General features: G+C 34.8%; 1 protein-coding gene across 4 annotated transcripts in view; it reads left to right on the top strand.

The window, feature by feature from the left end:
* KRIT1 (KRIT1 ankyrin repeat containing) overlaps window positions 1–24,008 on the top strand; it is a 41,000-nt gene that overhangs the window by 5,384 nt on the left and 11,608 nt on the right. For all 4 annotated transcript variants that reach the window (XM_007076717.3, XM_007076716.3, XM_007076715.3 and 1 more), the window contains exons 2-12: window positions 65–168; window positions 1,106–1,265; window positions 5,481–5,573; window positions 6,660–6,789; window positions 8,492–8,735; window positions 8,914–9,029; window positions 9,261–9,404; window positions 16,002–16,158; window positions 17,060–17,167; window positions 19,492–19,648; window positions 21,401–21,552. In XM_007076717.3, coding sequence (XP_007076779.1) covers window positions 67–168; window positions 1,106–1,265; window positions 5,481–5,573; window positions 6,660–6,789; window positions 8,492–8,735; window positions 8,914–9,029; window positions 9,261–9,404; window positions 16,002–16,158; window positions 17,060–17,167; window positions 19,492–19,648; window positions 21,401–21,552 — 1,563 coding nt within the window. In that variant the 5' untranslated portion in view covers window positions 65–66. The remainder of the gene's footprint in view (window positions 1–64; window positions 169–1,105; window positions 1,266–5,480; window positions 5,574–6,659; window positions 6,790–8,491; window positions 8,736–8,913; window positions 9,030–9,260; window positions 9,405–16,001; window positions 16,159–17,059; window positions 17,168–19,491; window positions 19,649–21,400; window positions 21,553–24,008) is intronic.

The following is a 24,008-nucleotide window of genomic DNA, read 5'->3' as shown; positions in this document are numbered from 1 at the left end:
CTGATTATGTTGATTATGTGTTTTTTAGTATTTCAGAGGATTTCTGTTTGTTTGTTTTATAAAGCAATGGGAAATCCAGAAAACATAGAAGATGCATATGTTGCTGTTATTCGTCCAAAGAATACTGCCAGTCTCAATTCTCGGGAATACAGAGCTAAGTCCTATGAAGTGAGAACAATTTACTAACATTTGATTTGCTACCATTGAATGTCATTTTTGGTTATTTTCATTTACATATATAGTCTCCTCATATCCTGTGAATTTTGGTTGACAACCTAGATCTTGGAAAAGTAGAACTGATGCTTCTAAAATCTCTGCTCCTCACCGTCTGCTTATCTGTTGCATGCCTTGTGACCATTTTTTAATTGATAGGTGTAAATTATTAGATATTAAAGGCAGTCATTTGTGTTTTCTTTATAATGTATAGATTTAATTTTTAAAAAGTACAATTTATGAAATGACTCTAAAAAATTAAGAAAAACATTGCAAAAGTCAGCTTATTCCAAGTTCCAATGTAAATATTGTTCTTGGTTATTTCCCCAAAGAACTCTTTTTTAACAGTTCATTTTAAAATATCTTTTTAACTTTAGTTAAAGTTTTAGGCAATTAAGTTACTTCTCTGTAGTCCGGAATTGTATTACATATACTAATAAACGTGATTGAGGCCAAAAAAAACCCAACAACAACAAAACCTAAAACAGAATTATCTCTTCTATGTGACAGATTCTAGGCATCATAAAATACTTCTAACTCCAGCTAATTTCTCTAGCTTAAATTGCTTTCTTAAGGTTAGTTATCTGAAACCTATTAAAGGATATTGCAGAGGTTCTCAGGAGGTTGCTGCTTCAGTAATGCTCTGGCTTACCAGTTCTCAATCCTGAATGTACTGTTGAATCACCTGGGGAACTTTAAAACTTTCACTACCAGGGCCCCACTCCCCACACATGCTGACTTAATAGGTCTGGGATGAAGCTAGGAATTGCTATTGTTTTAAAAGCTTCCCGGGATATTCTAATATGAAGCTAGGGTTAAGAAAGACTGTTGGCTTATTATAATCTAGGGCAAGTAAATTTTATTTTAAATTTTAATATTTTTCTCATCTAAGATTTTGTTGCATGAAGTTCCCATTGAAGGACAGAAAAAAAAGAGAAAGAAAGTTTTATTGGAAACTAAACTTCAAGGCAACAGTGAAGTAACACAAGGCATATTGGATTATGTAGTAGAAACTACCAAACCAATTTCTCCTGCAAACCAGGGTATCAGAGGTAGGAAACTTTTTCTTTTCCTTTTCTTTCTTTGTTTTTTTTTTTTTTAATACAGTTTCCTTCAACTGGTTGTGGAGAAAGATATTTTTAAAAATATATTAAGATCAATTTCTTTGGGTAGCCTGGATAGCTCAGTTTTAGAGTGTGTGACTCTTAATCTCAGGGTTGTAAGTTCGAGTCCCACATTGGGTTTAAAGATTACTTAAAAATAAATTTTTTATTTTTTAAAAAAATGTTTATTATTTTTGAGAGACAGAGAGACAGGGTAGGAGCGGGGGAAGGGCAGAGAGAGAGGTAGACAACTGAATTTGAAGCAGGCTCCAGGCTATGAGCTGTCAGCACAGAGCCTGATGTGGGGCTTGAACCCATGAACTGTGAGATCATGACCTGAGCTGAAGTTGGACACTTAACTGACTGAGCTACCCAAGCGCCCAAAAATAAAATCTTTAAAAAAAAAAAAAAAAATCAATTTCTTTTTATGTTCCTTTCCATTAAAAAAAAAGAAAAAAGCTTGAAAAAGACTCAGATAACTTTTTTTAAGGTGTAGCAAAGCCCTTCAAGAAATAACTTGACTGTAATGTTCTTTTAAGTTGAAAAATATTTAAATAAGTTGCAGTGTTAATGATTTGTTCAGTAGAGATAGGAAACCAAGGGGTGTCTTGAAAACTAAGAGAAAATTCAAATCACTTTTACGAGAAATATAGTTCTCAATTTAAGTGTCTTTGAACTACAATTTTTATTTATAAGGAAGCTGTTTAAAAATTAACCAATTGGGGTATCTGGGTGGCTCATTCGGTTAAGTGTCCAACTTCAGCACAGGTCATGATCTCGTGGTTAGTGAATTGGAACCCCATGTTGGGCTCTGTGCTGACAGGTTAGAACCTGGAGCCTGCTTCAGATTCTGTGTGTGTCTCTCTCTGCCTCTTCTTCACTCATGCTCTGTTTCTGTCTGTCTCTCAAAAATGAATAAATGTTTAAAAAAAAAGTTACAAAAATTATAAACTATGTCCAAGATTCAGGCATTATTATTAAGAAGCTAAAGCCAATTTCAGTCAAACAGCTGTTGAAAACAGTTGTTGATGAGGTAAGGCATACCTCTCTGTGCCTTTTTTTTTTTAAAGCTTATGCCGTGTTTTTTTTTTTTTCTGTTACTCTGTCTAGAAATTGTCTAATTCATCTGTTTTCAGTAAAGAGACTATTTATGTTGCAGAGATAGGGTTGAATCCTGTGGTTTCAGTTATTAGTTATTTTGGGTATTTGTTGTCTAGAGACAGTTGAACTGTAAGCCTCTGATTCATAATTTTTAGAGTATTATTCACCATATTTTACCTTTTTTTTAATGTTTATTTTTGAGAGAGAGACAGAGACAGAGCATGAGTGGGAGAGGTGCAGAGAGGGAGACACAGAATTTGAAGCAAGCTCCAGGCTTTGAGCTGTCTCCACAGAGCCTGACGGAGGGCTTGAACTTGTGAACCATGAGATTGTGACCTGAGCCAAAGTTAGACGCTCAACCAACTGAGCCACCCAGGTGCTCCCATATTTTACCTTTCTAATAGGTAATCTCCCTAAGAGGGCCTGAAGGGTAGAGGCTCTAAGGCCTTACAACTCAGTTATAATAAGTTACTGCATAAATTTATTGATCTCTGATACGTATTCTAAGTCCCTTAAAGAGATCTCCTTTCCCTAATCATCAGATTGATTTTTTAATAAAATGATCTAGAAATTGATCTTAGCTAAAAAGGGGACTATCCTTGTTGGTGATGAAGGCACATAAAAGGCTCTTTTTGGACGCCACAAATTTGTCAGTCTTTTCTACCTTAGTCTTGAACTTCTCTTATAAATTTTCATCTAGACTTGTTCTACTGTTGCCAAATTGTTGTAATTATCAGGATTGATCCTGAGATCAAATTCCTGAGACATATATCCAGATCACATATTTGAGCTAAGCCAGAGGAGTCATAATTTGTTATGTGAATTAGCCATACTCTGCCACTCAGTCCATTCACCCATAAGGGGGATGGAGTGGTGTCATTGTTAACAAAGATGTCCTCTGGCCCAGAGAAATGGGTAGTGCTTTTAGAAGATTTTCCAGGAGATGTAAAAAATTTTTTTAATGTTTATTTTTTGAGAGAGAGAGAAATGGAGAGAGAGAAACAGAGCATGAGCAGGGGAGGGGCAGAGAGAGAGGGAGACAGAATTCAAAGCAGATTCCAGGCTCTGAGCTGTCAGCACAGAGCCCGATGCAGGTTTGAACCCACAAGCTGTGAAATCATGACCTGAGCTGAAGTTGGATGCTTAACCAACTGAACCACCCAGGCGCCTCTAGGAGCTTTTAATAAGAGAAATTAAAATGGCGAACTTTAACCTAACTAGTTATATTAGTTATAATAAGCCATACCACATCCTGACTATACTTTTTGTATTGAGTTTTCTAAATATATGAAATATTTTTGTAGAGTAAGAGGATTCCTTATACAAGCATCACATGTAAATCACAAAGACTTTATAATAGCAGTGGTTATACCTTAATTTTTTGTGCAGTGCTATATATCGTTTATAAAAGCACTTTCACACCTACTTATTAATGAAATTCTTAAAAAAATTTTTTTTTAATGTTTATTTATTTTTGAGAGAGAAAGAGACAGAGCATGAGCAAGGTCAGGGCAGAGACAGAGAGGGAAACACAGAATCTGAAACAGGCTCCAGGCTCTGAGCTATCAGCACAGAGCCCAATGCAGGGCTCAAATTCGGGAATGGAGAGATCATGACCTGAGCTGAAGCTGGATGCCTAACTGACTGGGCCACCCAGGTGGCCTTTAATGAAATTCTTAAATTGGTCCTGTGAATTGGTATATGGTCATCTTCACATCTGTAAAATGGAAATGCAGACATAGGATAGTACTCGTTAAGGTCATACTCCCATTAGTGGAGGAGTTAGGACTAGAACCTTCATTTCCCAACTTGTAGTCAGTGCTTTTATTTTTTCCCCACAACAGATCTCATTACATCTATCATTTGCAAAGTACGCAATTAAACAATGGATCAGAACTGGGTTTAGGGATGCAGCAAAATAGGAAAGATAAAGTGGGACAGGACCTCAAGCTAGACAAAAGAAATTGCCTCTGAAATTTATTAGATGTTATCCTCTATGTAACACTTATATTTTGTACACATGTCCAATTTGTAAAATAATTGGGGGCTATAATAATCACATATATTGACTCCAGTATTTTGTGAATAAATGAAGCTGCTTGAACTCTTAGATTATCTACCTGTCCATAGAAGGTATCCAGTCAGTCTTCCTACTTGGGTCAGGAACAAGTTTCTGTATCTTGGAGTGGGTAAATTGGAAGAGTTGACAAAAATCGTGGCAAAGGTGTCCAGATGAGAGGTTTTAGAGGGCACGATTTGTAGGTTATTATTTATAGCCCCCTTGTGGCCAAATCTGGAAAAACACTAAGAATGGAGGTTACAATTCAGAATACAGTAGTAGTTTGTAGCCCAATCAGATTTTAATAAACACTGACATTGAGGGTGGAGGTTGAGTGTTAGCTTTAAGACTTTGCAACTTACATATACCACCCTCCTTATCCACCTGAGATCATAGTAAAATTCTTCCCATCTGTATCTCAGCTGAATGAGGAAGTACTGTATATGGCTCTTGACTGGAGGGTGCCTTGCTATTCAGCTGCTCTGTCAGTCTTTAGCAGGACAGTTTTCTTTGCTATACATAGGAAGCTTCTCTTTTAGTCAAGACCAGGACCATGAATCTACTGGTTGATTGTGCACAGAATAATTTGCATTATTATCAGGATTAAGATTTTTCATTAGGGCATATAATAAAATTGGCTGTTTTTATATTTTAACTTCTTTTAATGCTGCCTTTTAAAAAATTTTCTAGTTCTCAAAAAATAAAAAATGGGATAAACTAAAAAAACAAAATCTTAACATATAGAGAACAAATTAGTTGTTACCAGAGGGGAGGTAGCTAGGGGGTATGGGTGAAATAGGCGAAGGGGATTAAGAGCACTTATCCTGATGAGCATTAAGTAATATATGATATTGTTGAATTCCTATATTATATACCTGAAACTACTACAACACTAGATGTTAACTACATTGGAATTAAAGTATTTTTTTCTAATTCTCAAGGTAATTTATAAAATTTAAAAGACCTTTTTTTTTTTTTTTTTTTTTTTTTAATCAAATGGTTAGGAAAACGAGTGGTCCTAATGAAGAAATTTCCTCTGGATGGAGAGAAAGTTGGCAGAGAAGCAGCATTATTTATTGTTCCATCAGTTGTCAAAGGTAAAGTCTAAGATTTACCTTATGGATCTTTATATATTTTAGACACTAAGTTAAAATCTCCTGAGGACTTTAGGAATTTATATTCATAGTTACTATTCTAATATTGTTGTAAAATACGTATTTTTAAATTAGTAGAACTTAAAAAAAGATGTTTTGATTTCAAAGTAATATTCAGCCTTCTGGACTAAACAGTAATGTTTTTGTTTCTAGTTTTAAAAATAGAATACAGAAGTGAGGAAGGAAGCCATAATTGAAATAAAAAGTTTTCAGGTTATAAGGGATTTTTCAAAGGATATGACTAGAAATAGATATTTCATTATTTTGGAAAATTAACAGACTATCATCAGGACCTATCTGGCATAAGAAGGTGTTAATAACAGTTCTAAAATATTCTGTCCAACAAACAGTATCGGTATTATTTAAAGACTTTAGATCAAATGTAAAAATTTGAGCCCTTGACATCCTGGAATAATTGAAAAATTACTAAATTTCAATGCAGAACATGTAGCCTACTAATTTTGTGCTCTTGGGCAAATCACCTCTTTAAGCCTCAGCTCTGTTTGTAAGATGGGTATCTGCTCCTACCCAAGTTCATTGTGCTGGAAGAATTAATTAAGGTATTAGGTGTGAAGATCACTTTGGAAACTTTAGAGTACTACTCTCCTATAAGGCAGTAATAATACTGATGATAAATTAATGACCCAGTGGGGATATGCCATCAGCCTGCTGCTAACATAGTACTTACACATATTTTATTAGCCAGCTCTGGCATTCCAATTATATATATTTTTTCCCAGTCATACTTAGACTAAGAAGTACAGTATTTTAAATGGTGTTGGAAATGTTATTAATCAGAGTTTTGCTACATTGTTAAGGAAGAAAACAAGGAAACAATTTCTGCAATCCTCTAAGAATATAGGTCTTCTAATTCCAAGTGGATAAGGTCACAGAACTGGTCATCAGTTTAATCAAGGTCTTCTAAATCCAAATCTAAAACAATTCATGTTACACTTAACTATTTTTTTAATGAAAAATATGTTATTGTAAACCTTATATGTGATGACATTATTCATTTTTCTTTTTCAGATAATACTAAATATACATATACTCCAGGATGCCCAATTTTTTACTGCTTACAAGATATTATGCGAGTCTGTAGTGAATCCAGCAGTCACTTTGCTACACTTACAGCAAGGATGTTAATAGCCTTGGATAAGTAAGAAATACCACTAAAAATATTTTTTAATAAGCCAAATACAGCTTCATAGTAGAAATTAGCTCTGTTAGAACAGAAGCAAATAATATGTATGTAACACAATGTTAAGTTTTTGAAGTAAAATATAAAAATGAAAAGCTCCAAAGACAGGATTTTCCTGGTTTGCTTACAATGGGCTAATTTTTTTCCAAAAATGACAAAGACTGCCTGGATGAAGGATTAAGATTCCTTGATTTAAAACTAGATTTGGGGTTTTTTTTGTTTGTTTTTTTGTTTTAATTTTCAAGTTGAGTTAACCACTGCCTTTGTTTTCCCTCCTACTTTTATACGAGATCTCTTATTTCCATCTTTCCTCCACTGCAGTAGTTCAATAGAACTAATTATGTCTTTAAAAATAATTAGGAGTGCCTGGGTGGCTCAGTTGGTTAAGTATCTGACTTCAGCTCAAATCATAATTTCACAGTTCATGGGTTCGAGCCCCGTGTCAGGCTCTGTGCTGACAGCTGGGAACCTGGAGCCTGCTTTGGATTCCGTGTCTCCCTCTCTCTGTCTCTCCCTTGCTCGTGTTCTGTGTCTCTCTCAAAAATAAACATTAAAAAAAAGTTGTTTTTTTAAACAGTTAAATACGCAATTGACTGAAGTTCTCTTTCTGTTTTCCCTAATGCTGGGCCAAATGGCTCCTCGAGTTGTTCTGACAGATTTAGTATTGAGTTACTCTGAGTGAGAGTAGACAAGAGTAAGTTAGACAAGTTGTTTAAACCTATCATGCCTTTGTCTTTCTGTAACAACAGAGCAAATGTCACCTACATCTCAATGGTTCAGATCTTAAAAGTACTTCATGTTTTTTGAAAGGCGTTTTATTATAATGGTATATGCATTTTTTAAAATTTAATTATTTTGAGAGAGAGACAGAGCACGAGTGGGGGAAGGGCAGAGAGAGAGGGAGAATCCCAAGTAGGCTCCATGCTATCAGTGCAGAGCCCCATGTGGGGACTGAACCTACGAACTGTGAGATCATGACCTGAACTGAAATCAAGAGTCAGATGCTCAGCCAACTGAATCACCCAGGTACCCTGGTATAAACATCTTTAAAAATAGTTTGCTGTGTCTATTAACAAAAACTTTTATTAATACTAAATGAAGTACTTAACACTAGTTAAAAATTATAAAAATCTGAATGTGATATTAGAATGTATCACACAATAGGGGGCACCTGGGTGGCTCAGCTAAGCATCTGAGTTCGACTCAGGCCACGATCTCACAGTTTGTGATTTCAAGCCCCACATTGGGCTCTCTGCTGTCAGTGTGGAGCCCGTTTCAGATACTGTCTCCTCACTCTGCCCCTCCCTAACTTGTGCTTTCTCTCTGTCTCAAAAATAAATACAAAAAAAATTTTTTTTAAAGGGGCACCTGGGTGGTTCAGTCAGTTACTGAACTTTGGCTCAGGTCATGATCTCACGGTTCGTGGGTTCAAGCCCCACGTTGGGCTCTGTGCTGACAGTTCAGAGCCTGGAGCCTGTTTCATATGCTGTGTCTCTTTCTCTCTGTCCCTCCCCTGCTCATGCTCTGTTTTTATCTCTCAAAAATAAATAAATTAAAAAAAAAAAAAGAATGTATCACACATCAGAGTTGGATGGTCTACTTTCTTCATCTTCACTTTTGAACAAATACTTCTACTACCTCTTCTTTTTTATTTTGCCAGGTGGTTAGATGAACGCCATGCACAATCTCACTTTATTCCAGCTTTATTCCGGCCTTCTCCTCTTGAGCGGATAAAAACTAATGTCATAAACCCTGCATATGCTACTGAATCAGGTCAAATGGAAAACTCATTACATATGGGCTACAGTGCACTAGAAATAAAGAGTAAAATGTTAGCCCTAGAGAAAGCAGATACCTGTATTTACAACCCTTTGTTTGGATCAGATCTTCAATATACGAACCGGGTAAGAGTTGAATGAATTTTGGCTCTGATTTCAAAAGACATTTTATGTCAAATGTAATTTTTTCCTAAGGTAAATATACCTGTTAGATGACATATACAGTTAGTTGTATTTATGTCTATTAAAGCCAAGTATCTGAAGCTCTTAAGGGGTTTTTGTTTTTTCTATTTTCCCATTTTAGGTAGATAAAGTGGTAATAAATCCATACTTTGGTCTAGGAGCTCCAGACTACTCAAAAATCCAAATTCCCAAACAAGAAAAATGGCAGAGAAGCATGAGCAGTGTCACAGAAGACAAGTACTGTTTTGGTTTTACTCCACATTGCTTTTTTAAAACTTATATTCTAATGTTAAAATATTGTTTAAAATGATATATGCAATTAGTATGCAATGTAATCATTGCATAGATGATATAGTTTGCAGCTGCTAAGTGACCAAAGCTTTCATATATATATCATGTTTGTTTTGAAACAGTTTGAATTTCAAAAGTGCTTTATAAAAAAAAAAATTGTTTGTTTTTAATAATTAGGGAACGACAGTGGGTAGATGACTTTCCTCTCCATCGAAGTGCCTGTGAAGGAGATTCAGAATTACTAAACCGTCTTCTCAATGAAAGATTTTCAGTCAACCAATTAGATAGTGACCACTGGGCGCCCATTCATTATGCATGCTGGTAAATGGATTACTTTTTTTTTTTTTTTCTTAGAAGGAATGAATCTTTAGTTATAAACATTAGTGCTTCTTTTCAGGACTATTCTCATTCCGGCTCCTTTTTCTCTACCACTTTTGCCTTATGAGCTTTCTATTTAGATATCTGATTACTATATATACATACCACTGTTCAGAATTACAAGGTCTGCCCCATGAGAAAAGTATCATTGGTGTTCTTATGCATTACCAGGTCATCCTGTGTAATAGCTAATCATTAGCAAGTGTCATTATATAGCAGTAGGTCCTTTATTCACCCTTGTAATTTCTATTGTTTTGTATTAGATAAATGTTTGTTTTACTCTTCTCTTGCTATGAAACTTACATGAGGTAACTACTTATGTTTTGATGTTGATCATATTAGATAAGTATCCATTTAGTACTTTGGAAAACCGTGGCATCAAGAAACTCCCAAAAGCCTTCATTAGAATCAAAGCCTTCCATTCTTTATTTTTTTTAAAGCGGAATTAACTCACAAGATTGGGGTTATTAACTCTTTGTACTCACTGTGAACTTGTGTTCATTACAGTATTTAAGTGTTAGCTATAGTTTATTCTCTAAAAAGGATGTAATGAAGTGATTTACCATTATTTCTTATGGGTAAGCTGCTTTTGAGTTACTGTTGAAAGTGAACTTCCTTGGCTAGTTTAAGAAGTGCCTACATTATTCACTTCCTGTTAAATGTCCACTTTTTCTTTTTGAAGGTTTATTTCTTTATTTTGAGAGGGGTAGAGGGAGAGAGAGAGAGAGGGAGAGAGAATCCCAAGTAGGCTCCGAGCTGTTGGTATAGAGCCCAACATGGAGCTGGAACTCATGAACTGTGAGATCATGACCTGAGCCAAAATCAGGAGTCAGACACTTAACCAGCTGAACCACCCAGGCGCCCCAAATGTCCACTACGTCTTATCTGAGCCACATTTAACAAGATATTTCACCTCTCCGCGTCTGTTTATTTATCTATATGTAAAGGCATTAATTCGATCATTGCTCAAACTTATTTTGATTTCACTGATTCCAAAATTTGTGATCCAGTAGCTAAATATAGTTGCTTTTAATATACATCTTTTCTCTCTTAAAAAATATGCTGTTTCCCTAAAACTATGCTAGTTTATTCCAGAAATATGCTCTTAATTTTTTTTCTATTTCCTCAAAACTAGGCTTCTTTATTCTGTGTGTTCTTAATTGTTTTCCCATTACAGGGAATTTTCTATTCATATTTGGAGTTACCTTAAATATATATATATATACACATATACGTATATTTGTATACATATATATGTATATGTATATATATATATACACACACACACACATGTATATATTTTAATTTTTTTATTAGAGAGCTTGAGCTGGGGAGAGGGGCAAAGGGAGAGAGACAGAAAACCTTAAGCAGGTTCCACACTCAGCACAGAGCCCAAAGTAGGGCTCAATCCCAATACCCTAGGATCATAACCTGAGTAGAAGTCAGAAGTCAGACGCTCAACCGACTGAGCCACCCAGGCATCCCTACCCTAAATATTTTTTAACTGAACTTCTGTTTGTTTCTTCAGATTACTAATAAATATTGGTAGCAGCAGCAGTACAAAAAGAAATCACGTGCCTTATATGGAACTAAACGAAAAGAGGTAGAGAATATACTTCAAATCACAAGAAAGTACACTATGGAATTGGGAAGGATGGAGGCAGAGAATTTTAGTTGAGAAATCCCAAATTTATATTTGGTTAATATTGTCCTTTTTTGTGGCATGGGTTATTTTCTAATAAAAGAATGGTAATATTTTTAAGTATCTATTACATAAAAACAGAAGTATGGTATAGTATTTAATGTTCTTTGGAATGTACTTAGGTTTTAGTCGTAATAATTCTTATTTCCTAAAAGTATGACCTTTGGGAAGTTACTTAATGTCTCTAAGGACCTGTGTCTTTATCTTCAAGATGAACTTAATATATTTCTTAAGATTAAAGGAGAAAATGCAAATAAATGCTTTGAGGGTACCTTGCACATAATAAGTATTCAATAAATGTTGGCTGTTATTAAAATATTGTAAAAATTTAAAGATTTTGATTTCTAAATCAAATTTATAAATCTGTAGTTTATTTATTTTGTTTATTTATTTATTTTTTTTAGAGAGAGAGAGAGTGTGTGCATGCCAGCTGGGGAAAGGGGCAGAGGTTGAGAGAGAGAGGGAGGGAGGGAGGGAGGGAATCTCAAGCAGGCTCTATGCTCAGTGTGGAGCCCGACATGGGGCTCAATCTCATGACTCTGGGATCATGACCTGAGCCAAAATCAAGAGTCTTAACCAACTGAGCCAGTCAGGCGCCCCTAACCCATAGTATTTTTAATTGGAAAATCTTACTACTACAGTATACAGTATACAGGAAAAGAGTTTTATCCTTAGATAACATTTTCTGTCAGTTAGAAATAATAATCATGTTTAATATATCAGGAGTAGTATGGGCCACCTTGCAATACTTTCATCAGATGAATCATTTAATTAATGTGAATTTGAATGAAGGTAGATTTGACCATTTAGTAAGAACTTAAATTACTTTAGCTTGGAAATGTACTTTTATTTCCTAATTAGTATAAAGATCGAGGATGGGAATACTAGGTTATCTCATTAAGAGTTGGATTTGAGGCCTAACTTTATAAGCTTAGACAAGATGTTTTACCCTCTTGGTCTGTTTTCTCATCTTAAAGTGAGGGTTTTTATTAGATTGATGGTTCTCAAACATTTTGGTGGCAGGACTCCCTTTTCACTCTCAGAAGTTACAGGATCCCGGGATGCCTGGCTGGCTCATTGGTTTTAGCTCAGGTCATGATCTCGTGGTTTGTGGGTTGGACCCCCACCTGGGCTCTGTGCTGGCAGTGCAGAGCCTGGTTAGGATTTTCTCTTCCTCTCTCTGCCCCTCCACACTTGCACTGTCTCTGTTTCAAAATAAATAAACAGAAACTTTTAAAAAATTATTAAAAAAAAAGTTACAGAATCCCAAAGAGCTTTTGTTTATGTAAATTATATCTAGTGTTGTTTATCATATTAGAAGTTAAACCTGAAAAATATTTTAAGTATTTATTAATTCATTTAAAAATGTTTATGAAATATGCTGTATTTTTCAAAATAAAAAAAAATTAATGAGAAGAGTAGAATTGTTCTACATTTGTTGCAGTATTATATGTCACATGGCTTCCTGAAAATCCCACTGTACACTTAAGAGAAAGTGAAAGTTTAAAGGATCAGTAGCATTTTAGTATTATTATTAACGTATGTTTGACCTAGAGGATACCTTGAAAAGATTTCAGGGATTCTCAGGGGTTCCCAGATCACTCTTTAAGGACCACCCCTAAGATTACTCCAAGCTTTTAAAATTCTCATATTGGTGACCATCTACCTGAAAACTATTCTGTACTATTTTCCAAAACTGTTTAAGTTGCCTTTCTTCCCATATGGGTAACTTACCAACCACTCAGTAAATGTTTCACCGACATCACATAATCTATGACCTTTCTCAAATCAATGTCTTTTTTCTCTGATCCTATTTTTAGGTTTCATGTTATTGCTAGAGAGTATTTTTGAACTATGAGTATTTTATTCCCTTCAAATTACCCCATCTTCACAGTAGCTTAGCTGTCTATCCTTTTGGTCTCATTTATCCTGTCAGCCATTTAGTCCTCCCTTATGAGCTGTTCTAAACCTTTGTAGTCATAAGCACTTAAACTCCCACTACTTCCTTTCTCTCCTCTTATCAGGTAGTTTTACCTCCCTATTTTCAAAGAAAATTGAAGCCATCAGAAATGTCCTTCTGTATAGTTTTTGTTCTCATCTCTCTCCTGTGTCATGCAGTATGCAAGTAAAAATCCTTGTTTGCCATTAAATTCACTCTCTCCTTTTCTGCATTTTCTTTTTTATTGCCTTCAAACATGTGTGGTCTCTCCCTCTTGAAAAGAACATTAATTTGGCCCTGCTGCCTTTTCTGGCCACTATCCCGTTTCTTTCCTTCCTTTCACAGCTAGATCTCAAAGGTGAGTGGGTCACACTCACTGTTGTCTCTTTTTTTACTCTTCATGAACCTTCTTAAACTTTTCTGAGTTTTTAATCTCTTTCCCTGCTCTCCAGCATTAAATACTGTTGACCACCCCTTCATTCTAAGAACAAATTGGAGTTGAAGGGGCATAATGGAGCTATAATGAAGGTCAATACAAATGCAAATTATTATTGTTACATTATTAGTATTCTTGAAATACTGGCTTCCATTCTGTGACCTAAGCGTGTGTTATCGTATGGAAACTGCTATACTAAGATTCAGAAAACTGGATTCTAACACTGGCTAGTAACCATGGGACCTTCAGAAAGCTACTTACCTGGTTCAAGTTTCATTTTTCTTAACTGAGCAATAAAAATACTTCTGCCTGCCTCATAAGTTGTTTTGAAGATTATATTAAGTAATTATATATGAAAGTACCTTGAAAACTTTAAAGCATCATACAGAATGTATGTTTATATTAATTATTTGTATTACTTCTTGAATTGCTGTCTTAGACATGTCTTTTCCTGTCCTGAAAGATTGTTTTTCAAGATGCATTTCATTGGTCGAAGATAATTTTTCTCTAAATTCTCTCAGAATGATTTCATCCATTCTCCCAGCCTTAATGGTAATTCTTTTCAGTTAGATGAATTTGCCTCTTCTCAGATAGATATGCCAAGTCTTTGCCTTCCTCCTGAGTACTAAGCATGCATTTTCAAATGCCTACTGAACAGTTCACTCATTTTTTGTGCGTAAGGCAGTTTATAGAATGCAGAGCCAGGGTACCTACCCTCCAGGAATTTCTAGGCTACCTCTTTGTGTGTTATATTGTATTTACTCAAAAAATATATTTAGAAGGAAAAAGGTTTTCTACCCATTGTTCCAGAATAATAAGGGGGAAAGTACATAAAATAAGTCCCACAAAAGAATGAAAAATGAAATGCTGCAGGTAGTGAGATTATAGAAGGGGAAGATTTTAAACTGTTTCTGAGAAATAACAGAATTTAACCTAAACAAAATGAGGAGGAGGGAAAGGACATCTCAAGAATAGCAAAGAACATAAGCAAAAAGTGAAATGAATAAAAAAGAGTAGCATACAAGTGGCAGGTTTAGGGTATAAGAAGGATATGTGAAAGGAGAAGAAAGGAAAGTGGACGACAAATCAAATCACTTTTAAAGATGTGTAATTTTCCCTCAAATGTACCAAATTTCCTTTCCCTTTCCCCCTCCCACCCATTTATTTACAAACAATGAATATACTTTTCCAATATTGCTTCAGATTGTAGCCTTATAGAAGTCTTTGGCTCTGACCAAATTGTGGACTCAACTGTGTCTGACACAAGCCTTTGTACTCTTTTGTTTTTGTTTTTGTTTTTGTTTTTGTTTTTGTTTTTAAAGTAGGCTTCACACCCAGTGCAGAGCTCATTGCAGGGCTTGAACTCACGGTCATGAGATCAAGACCTGAGCTGAGATCAATAGCTGGGTGCTTAACCAACTAAGCAACCCAGACACCCACCATGCTTTGTACTCCTCTGGGTCTTTGTTTAGTTACTCTTTTTCCCCCTACCTAAAATATTTTTACCTCTCTTCAGCATCTCTTCTGTTCCTTCCTATTTAAAGTCCAGTTCTAATTCTTCTATCAAAACATTTCAGGAAGTCTTAGACTGAAGTCCTGCCTTTTCTGACATTTTTTTAAAGTGTTAGTTATATATCATTTTGACTTGAGAAATAAACAATGCTTATTTTGTTGTTATTCTAAGCTGTTTCTTAAGTTTTACAGCATAATGTAATTTATCCAATGTTTTTGTTTTACCTCTGTGATTACACTGTAAGCCTTTATCCAAGCAGAGACCATGTATCTTCTCCATCTTTATGTCTTCCACATTGCCTAATACAACAGCTACATATCAAATTATATCTTTGGGCTTATTTTACAAATCACAATCAGACCTAAGTGAAAAGCATTATGAAGTTTATTTATGAGTTACATTCTGATTCTGAACCTATTTTTGACTAAAAATTTTATTTCCTTAGTTTATAATTTTTGTACCTTGCATGTGGTAGTTCTTTCTCATCTTGTATTTGAGGTTATAGTCCCTCCTAGTTGATCAGAAACAGAAACAGTTGAATTGAACCAGAAGAATTCGTAAGAAATGCTTAGACACTGAAAAACATTTATGTCAGTATCTTACTTAAAAAAGATCTTAAATTTCTTTGAGATAGTATCTGAGATTTAACTTTTTAAGACATCTTGGGGGCATCTGGATGGCTCAGTAGTTTAAGCATCCAACCCTTGTTTTCAGCTCTAGGTCATGATGTTGCAGTTGATCAGATCAAGCCCTGTGTTGAGCTCTGTGCTGACAGTGTGGAGCCTGCTTGGGATTCTCTCTCTCCTGTCTCTGCCCCTCTCCTCCTCACATGCACATTCTCTCTCTCTCTCTCAAAATAAATGAATAAATACTAAAGATAATAATAAATTTTTTTAGTGTTTCAGATTATTTTGGGGGGTAAGTTTCATTTTTTTTTTTTTTTTTTACAGGTATGGAAAAGTTGAGGCCACTCGCATATTGTTAGAGAAAGGAAAGTGCAATCCAAACCTTTTAAATGGACAGCTTAGTTCTCCTCTTCATTTTGCTGCTGGAGGAGGACATGCTGAAATAGTACAGATTCTCCTAAACCATCCAGAAATTGACAGAGTAAGTTATTTTCCAGGGTTTTTTTAAATGTCTAAGCAATGAAAAACCAGTAATGACACTAAAATGTTCAATTGTATACTTGAGAAACCAACTGAAAAAAATAAATTTTACTTAGTATGTAGTATACGTAATATCTATGTATAAGCTTTGATTTTATACATGTTTTTATTGTGATAAAATATGCCCCACATAAAATTTACCATTATAGCCATTTTTAGATGTATAGTTCAGTGGCATTAATTACATTCATTTTTTTTAAATTTATTTATTTTATTATTTTTTTCTTTATTTTTTTCTTTTTTCAATATATGATATTTATTGTCAAATTGGTTTCCATACAATACCCAGTGCTCATCCCAAAAGGTGCCCTCCTCAATACCCATCACCCACCCTCCCCTCCCTCCCACCCCCCATCAACCCTCAGTTTGTTCTCAGTTTTTAAGAGTCTCTTATGCTTTGGCTCTCTTCCACTCTAACCTCTTTTTTTTAATTACATTCATATTGTGGTGCAATCATCACCACCATCAATCTCCTGCATATACATAAAATTTAACCTCTTTTTATGTTACGTTGTATTTCCTCAAAAAAATAAGAAAGAAAAAGAATTCCCATTTTTCAGAATTTGTGTTAAGAAGTATTTTAAAGGGGAAAATAATCGCTTTAAACAAAACCTTTGTTGGATCTTATAATCAGAACTTTTAAAAAAACAATCACATTGATTAGTGCTTTGAGTCATCTTTATCAATTCATGTTTATTTTAAGTATTGTATGTGCTAAGTGTGGTTAATATTTAATACTTGACAAAAGTCTGTTTTTTGTGAAACTGTGACATTTTCACTTACAATACCATAGATCTGTAATACTTTTTTCTTTATATTTTTATTTTTTCCAACATTTCTAGCACATAACGGACCAACAAGGAAGATCCCCCTTAAATATTTGTGAAGAAAACAAACAAAATAACTGGGAAGAAGCTGCAAAACTGTTGAAGGAAGCCATTAACAAACCAGTAAGAATTACTTTCAGAAATAGAGCCACACCAACTGTTTAAATTAATAAGTAATTTGAGGATCTGTGGCAAGAGTGGAATGGATGGATGGTTTCTTTATTGCTTTTAGAAAACCTCATAGTTAGATCTCTTAAGTATTAAATTTGTTATCATCCCTAACATTAAGACATTTATTCTTGAATAACAAAATAAAATTGCATGATAAATCTTTCAAGCACTTAAAATTAACCTAATTTCCAGTATAATCTCAATACTTGATAATGTCTGAAATAATTAGCAATAACATTAAGATAGAGAAGAATTAACAATTAGAAAAGCTCAGTTTGCCTAATAGTTACAGTTATGATAAAATTATGATTAATTTAAAAACTGTGAAAACTTGCAAACCAGATAAAAGGATTTATATCAACAGATAAAGTGTAAAAGTTTGATCTCAACAAATACAATCTCTGATCCTTTCCAGACCTTTCCATCAGTTAGGCAGTAAGTATTTGTGGAGTATTTCTGTGAATTTAACACCTTGAAATGCTGAAAGTGACAAATGATAAAGAGTAAACATATGATCTCTGCCTTTAAGAATATAAACACACAAACTCACCACACAACAGATTTTGTCAAAATACTGTTCCATGAGCACAAGACAAAGTCAAGGAAGTAGGTAACAGTACAGGCACCCTTCTATTATACTTTATTACAATTTTTTTTTAATTTTTTTAATGTTTATATATTTTTAGGAGAGAGAGTGTGTGTGTGCAGGCGAGGGGTAGAGAGAGAGGCAGACACAGAATCTGAAGCAGGCTCCAGGCTCTGAGCTGTCAGCACAGAGCCTGATGTGGGGCTCGAACTCATGAACCACAAGATCATGACCTGAGCCGAAGTCAGACTCTTAACCGACTGAGCCACCCAGGTGCCCTCAATTTATTTTCTAATTATATAGAACACATTATTATTCCTGGCATAATTTTTATATTCTAAATGAACACGATAAGAGGAATTAGGTACTTTTATCTAAAATGAACTGGCCTGGAAGTTATTTGGGGGCTTCCAATATAGTAAAATGTGTTGAGAACATATTGAGTTACTTCCAGTGACAATAAAAATGTATTGAGGATATATTGAGAAACCACAATTAGCTATTACCTCACACCAATCAGAATGGCTAGTTTCAAAAAGATATAAGAAGTGTTGGTGAGGATTTGGAGAAAATGGTGGAACCCTTGTGCAGTGTTAGAATGTAAATTGGTGCAGTCACTGTGGAAAACAGTATGGAGGTTCCTTAAGAAATTAAAAATAGAGATACCATATGATCTGGTAATTCCAGTACTGAGTATTTACACAAAGAAAAGGAAAACACTAAATTAAAAAGATACATGAAATTGCTTCTCGACCTTTTGGCTAAAATCAAATATAAAAAGATACAGGTACTCCTATGTTTATCACAACATTATTTATAGTAGCCAAGATATGGAAGCAAACTAAGTATACATCAATAGATGAATGGATAAACAAGATGTAGTACATATATACAATAGAATATTGACCATAAAAAAGAATGAAATCTCACCATTTGCACCAACATGGATGGACCTAGAAGGTATTACACTAAGTGCAATAAGTCAGAAAGACAAATGCTGTATGACTTCACATATATGTGGAATCAACAAAACAAAAACAAAAAAACAGACTCTTAAATACAGAGAACAAAGTGGTGGTTGCTAGAGGGGAGGTGGGTGAGAGAAGGGCAAAATAGGTGACAGGAATTTTTTTTTTTTTAATGTATTGAAAATATTATTACTCTCTGAGATTTTTCTGAAGAGGAGGAAAGAAAATGGCTCAAGGTCCGTTGTTCCATAACTTTCATGTGTACGGTCTTCCATCACAGATTCCTCTTAGGACAAATTACTGCTAGTACACATTTCTACCATATAATCTTTAGCCCACTAGACTCATAAGATACTTGACTAACACCAGATTTAGTAACCAAGTCTGTATCCCCCATAGGATACCTACTTTGTACATGAAGAGCTTTAAAACATTTCCTAGAAGAATCCAAAGTTGAATATTTTTTAGGAATCATTCACCTTAGTCTCTCAAGCTTACATGATCATGAATCATCCAGAGGAAAAAAAAGTGGAAAATATACATAATGGAAATAAAACTTTTTTAAATAATGCCAACAGATACTCACTTGAAGTAGTTTCCTGTTATTTTCCATTTTAGAAATCTATAATAAAGCATATGAAGTTGAAACTGAAGCATTTTGTTAGGTTGGGATATATAATTTCTAACCAGATTGCATAATTTATTATTGTCTTTTGTCCTAGTATGAAAAAGTTCGGATATACAGAATGGATGGATCATACCGTTCTGTTGAACTGAAACATGGAAATAATACCACAGTGCAGCAGATAATGGAAGGAATGCGTCTCTCTCAGGAAACACAGCAATATTTCACTATTTGGATCTGTTCAGAAAACCTCAGTAAGAAAGTTGTTACTCTGTTGTGTAAACCTCACTATTTTTGAGAGTAGGTTGGCAAACTTAAGTATAGCATCAGTTTTTTAATGACTTTCACATTTTCAAATGATACAGTGATCTTCTCTTGTATATAAATTACTAGCATTCCAACTGTTGAAATAGGTAAGCCTCTGGGCCCCGCATCCCTTGCTTCATTCAAAGCAATTTTTAATCATTTTAAAACTTCTTCTTTAACCATGGAATTTAACTTGAATTCCATTAAATGTATTGCTCCTCCAACTTGCCTTTATTGTCAGTGCTCATTTCACCTGAAATAATGCAAATATTTTTTGTGTTAGTTTTCTATCAAATCTTTTTTTAAAATTTTTTTTTTAACATTTATTCATTTTTGAGACACAGGGAGAGACAGAGCATGAGTGGGAAAGGAGCAGAGAGAGAGGGAGACATAGAATCTGAAGTAGGCTCCAGGCTCTGAGCTGTCATCCCAGTGCCCAACGTGGGATTCAAACTCACAGACCGTGAGATCATGACCTGAGCTGAAGTCAGATGCTTAACCAAGACTGAGCCACCAGGCGCCCCTCTATCAAATATTTTCATTTAAAATTATCCTGATGTCACTATAGATTTGTCTTTCAAGCAAATACTGCAAATATATAAAGGAATTAATTGAGGTTATTGTGATTGGTTAATGATTTGTCTTTTTTTTTAACTCTAGATTCTACTGATTGTATCATAAATAGGCTATCATGGAATTAAAGATCTTATATACATTTGATACATTTTGTTTGTTTTAGGAATTATCATAATTCTTATATTCTTTAATTTTTTACAGATTTTGTTTGTTTGTTTCTTTCTTTATAAGTAGGCTCCTTGCTCAGCACAGAGCCCAATGCCAGGCTTGAACTCATGACCCTGAGATCAAGACTTGAGCTGAAAGCAAGAGTTGGAGGCTTAACCGACTGAATTACTCAGGCACCCTTTTAAGATGTTATTTTTAAGGGGCGCCTGGGTGGCTATGTCGGTTTAGTGTCTGACTCTTGATGTCAGTTCATGTCATGATCCCAGGATTGTGGGATCAAGTCCCATGTTGGGCTCCATGCTGAGCATGGGGCCTGCTTAAAATTCTTCCTCTTCTCCCTCTGCCTCTCTCCCCTTTGCCCCGTGCATGCTCTCTCTAATTAAAAAAGAAAAAAAATTTTATTTCTAAGTAATCTCTATACCCAACATGGGGCTCAAACTTAAAACCCTAAGATCAAGAGTCATATTCTCTACAAACTGGGCCACCTAGGCGCCCCTCATAATTCTTAAATTCTTTTTTTTTTAATGTTTATTTATTTATTTTGAGAGTGAGTGAGTGCATGTGTGTGCAGGAGTCAGGGGGCTGGGGAGGAGGTAAGGAGAGAGGAGAGAACCAGAGAATCCCATCCCAAGTGGGCTCTGCCCTGTTAGCACAGAACCTTGCGTGGGGCCTATCCCAGGATCCATGAGACCATGACCTGAGCTGAAATCAAGAGTTGGGTGCCCAATCAACTGAGCCACCTGGGCACCTCCATAATTCTTACATTCTTAAAAACAAAAGCTCTTCACCTAAAATTGGGTAGTAATATTATTGGTTAAAGTCAGCGTTGATTAGAATTTAGACCTTTACTTTGTGTGTATTCAGCACTTAAGTACAGATAATTTAATACAAATTTTCCATGTGTTGATATAATTTATTTTTACATTATCATTTATAAAAGGAAAGATGTTTTTCAGGCCTTCAACTCAAGCCTTATCATAAACCATTGCAACATGTTCGTGACTGGCCAGAAATACTTGCTGAATTAACTAATTTGGATCCCCAAAGAGAAACACCACAGCTTTTCCTAAGAAGAGATGTGAGACTTCCTTTGGAAGTTGAAAAAAAGGTTTGTGTGGAAATCTTATTTTAGTCATTTAAATACACAGAATCTATTGAGTTCCTGTGGTAGGCACTAGAAATAAAAATTGTGCTTTTCCTGTATGAGGACGAGGAGATTTTCTGTTTTTCTGTTCAATCCTTACATCCCTGGGGTAAGTGGTAGAGTTTGAGTTAGTTTACTTACAAAGCCCCTGGTTGGTTTTCCTATTTCTACCTTCATTGTTGTAGAAACAAAAGAAATAGAGAATCTATTGTAAAGAGAATTAGCAACCAGATGGAAGATGGATTATACAAAAAAAAAAGTTTTTAGTATAGTTAGGAAGTACAGTATCAAAGATAAATTTAATAAAGTGCTAATCAGTGGTAAACTTCAGACGAGCAAAGAGATATGTTGATGTGGGAGGAGAACAGAAAATATATTCTGAATGGAGAAGATTATATTTGCAAAGGGGATATAAAAAAGTTATTCTCAAAAGTCAGTAAGTGGCTATTTTCAAATCAAGCAGAAATTATATAGATGGTAAAAAATGAGAATAGAATTTACATTTGATAAAAAGATCTGTTCCATACAAGTACACTTGGATTTGAATTTCTGTAAATTTTAGAGGATGTGGGATAATGCTATCTGAAAGATGAATGGACAACAAATAAATTTAAGGTAGATATCACAAGTTAAACTAAGTGTGAAGGCTAACTACAAGAGTATCTTTGAAATTGAAGAAAAAAAGTTTCAAGGTCTCATAACTTTGGTGAAGAAAAAATATACAGTGCATTTCCTGATTGTTATCCAAGGGAATATTAAACAGACAAGGTTAAGCAAAGTTATATGAAAAGTTCAGTGGCCATGTACAAACTTGATAAATGTTTTGTATCTAACTATTCATATTGTCCCTTTTATATTATCAAACCAAAGATAGACTTGATCCTCTCACTGAAATATACTGGCAGTTACATAAAGAGTGTATGAAACTTACCAAAAACAAAGATCTTAATTATTCATTAAAAAATGTGTTAGATTTTCATAAGTAGAACAAAGGGAAAAAAAAATAATTTATCATCTCAATTGACACAGAAAAGATAGTTGACAAAATCCAATACCCTTTCATGATAAAACTCTTATAATAGGAATAGATGGGAACTTCCTCAACATGATAAATGGCATTTATGAAAAACCTACAGCTAACATACTCGATGAAAGGCTGAAAGCTAAGATCATGAAAAAGACAAGGATGCAGCTTTCACCAATGCTATTTAACACTAACCAGAGCAATTAGATGAAGGAAGGAAGGAAGGAAGGAAGGAAGGAAGGAAGGAAGGAAGGAAGGAAGGAAGGAAAGAAGGGGAAAAAAATAAAAAGCATCCATACTGGAAAGGAAAAAAATAAAACTATTCGCAAATGACATGATCCTATATAGAGGATCCACAAAAAAGCTATTAGGGGTAATAAATAGATTCAACAATGTGCAAGTTACAAGCTTAACACACAAGAATCAGTGGTTTCTACATACATCAATGAACAACCAAAAAAGGAAATTAAGAAATTAATTAAAATAGCATCTTAAAGAAAATGCTAGGAATAAATTTAACAAAAGAGGTGCAAGACTTGTACACTCAGAACTATAAAACATACTGAAAAAAACTAAAGATCTGTGTAACTGGAAAGACATCTGTGTTAAGGGTAGGAAGATTTAATATTGTTAAGATGTCCACACTAGCCAAGCATGTACTGATTTACCACATTATCTAAAAAAAATTCCAAAAGCCTTTTTGTAGAAGTGGAAAAGGCAATCCTTAAATTCATATGTAATTACACAGGGCCTTGAATAGCTAAAGCAACCTTGAAAAAAGAATAGAGTCGAGGGATTCACACTTCCAATTTCAAAACTTACTACAAAAGCCACAGTAATTAGGGACAATTATATAGGCCAATGGATTAGAAACGAGAGTACAGAAATAAACCCAATACATCTATAACCAAAATCTATAGTCAGCTGATTTTTGACAAGGGTGCCAATGAAAAAAGAGTGGTCTTTTCAACAGATGGTGCAAAAGCATGAAATTGGACCCTGAATCACACCATATATAAAAGTTAACTCACTGGATCAACAACCTAAATGTAAGAGCTAAAAACCATAAAGCTCTTAGAAGCAAACCAACAGATAAACCTTCATGACCTTAGATTTGGCAATGGATTTTTTTTTTAAGCTTACTCATTTATTTTGAGAGTGAGAGAGAATGTGCAGGGGGAGGGTGACAGAGAGGGAGAGAGAATCCCAAGCAAGCTCCATGGTGTGGGCCTGACATGGGGCTTGAACTCAAAAATTGTGAGATCATGACCTCAGTCGAAACCAAGGGTTAGACACTCAACCGACAGCTACTCAGGTGCCCCTGGCAATGGATTTTTAAATAGGACACCAAAACTGTGAGCAACAAAAGAAAGTATACATAAATTGGACTTCAAAA

This window comes from Panthera tigris, chromosome A2 (assembly GCF_018350195.1).
Source record: "Panthera tigris isolate Pti1 chromosome A2, P.tigris_Pti1_mat1.1, whole genome shotgun sequence".
Taxonomy (NCBI): Eukaryota; Metazoa; Chordata; class Mammalia; order Carnivora; family Felidae; genus Panthera; species Panthera tigris.
The sequence above is the reverse complement of the archived record's forward strand: the minus strand, read 5'-3'. Positions and strand labels throughout refer to the sequence as shown.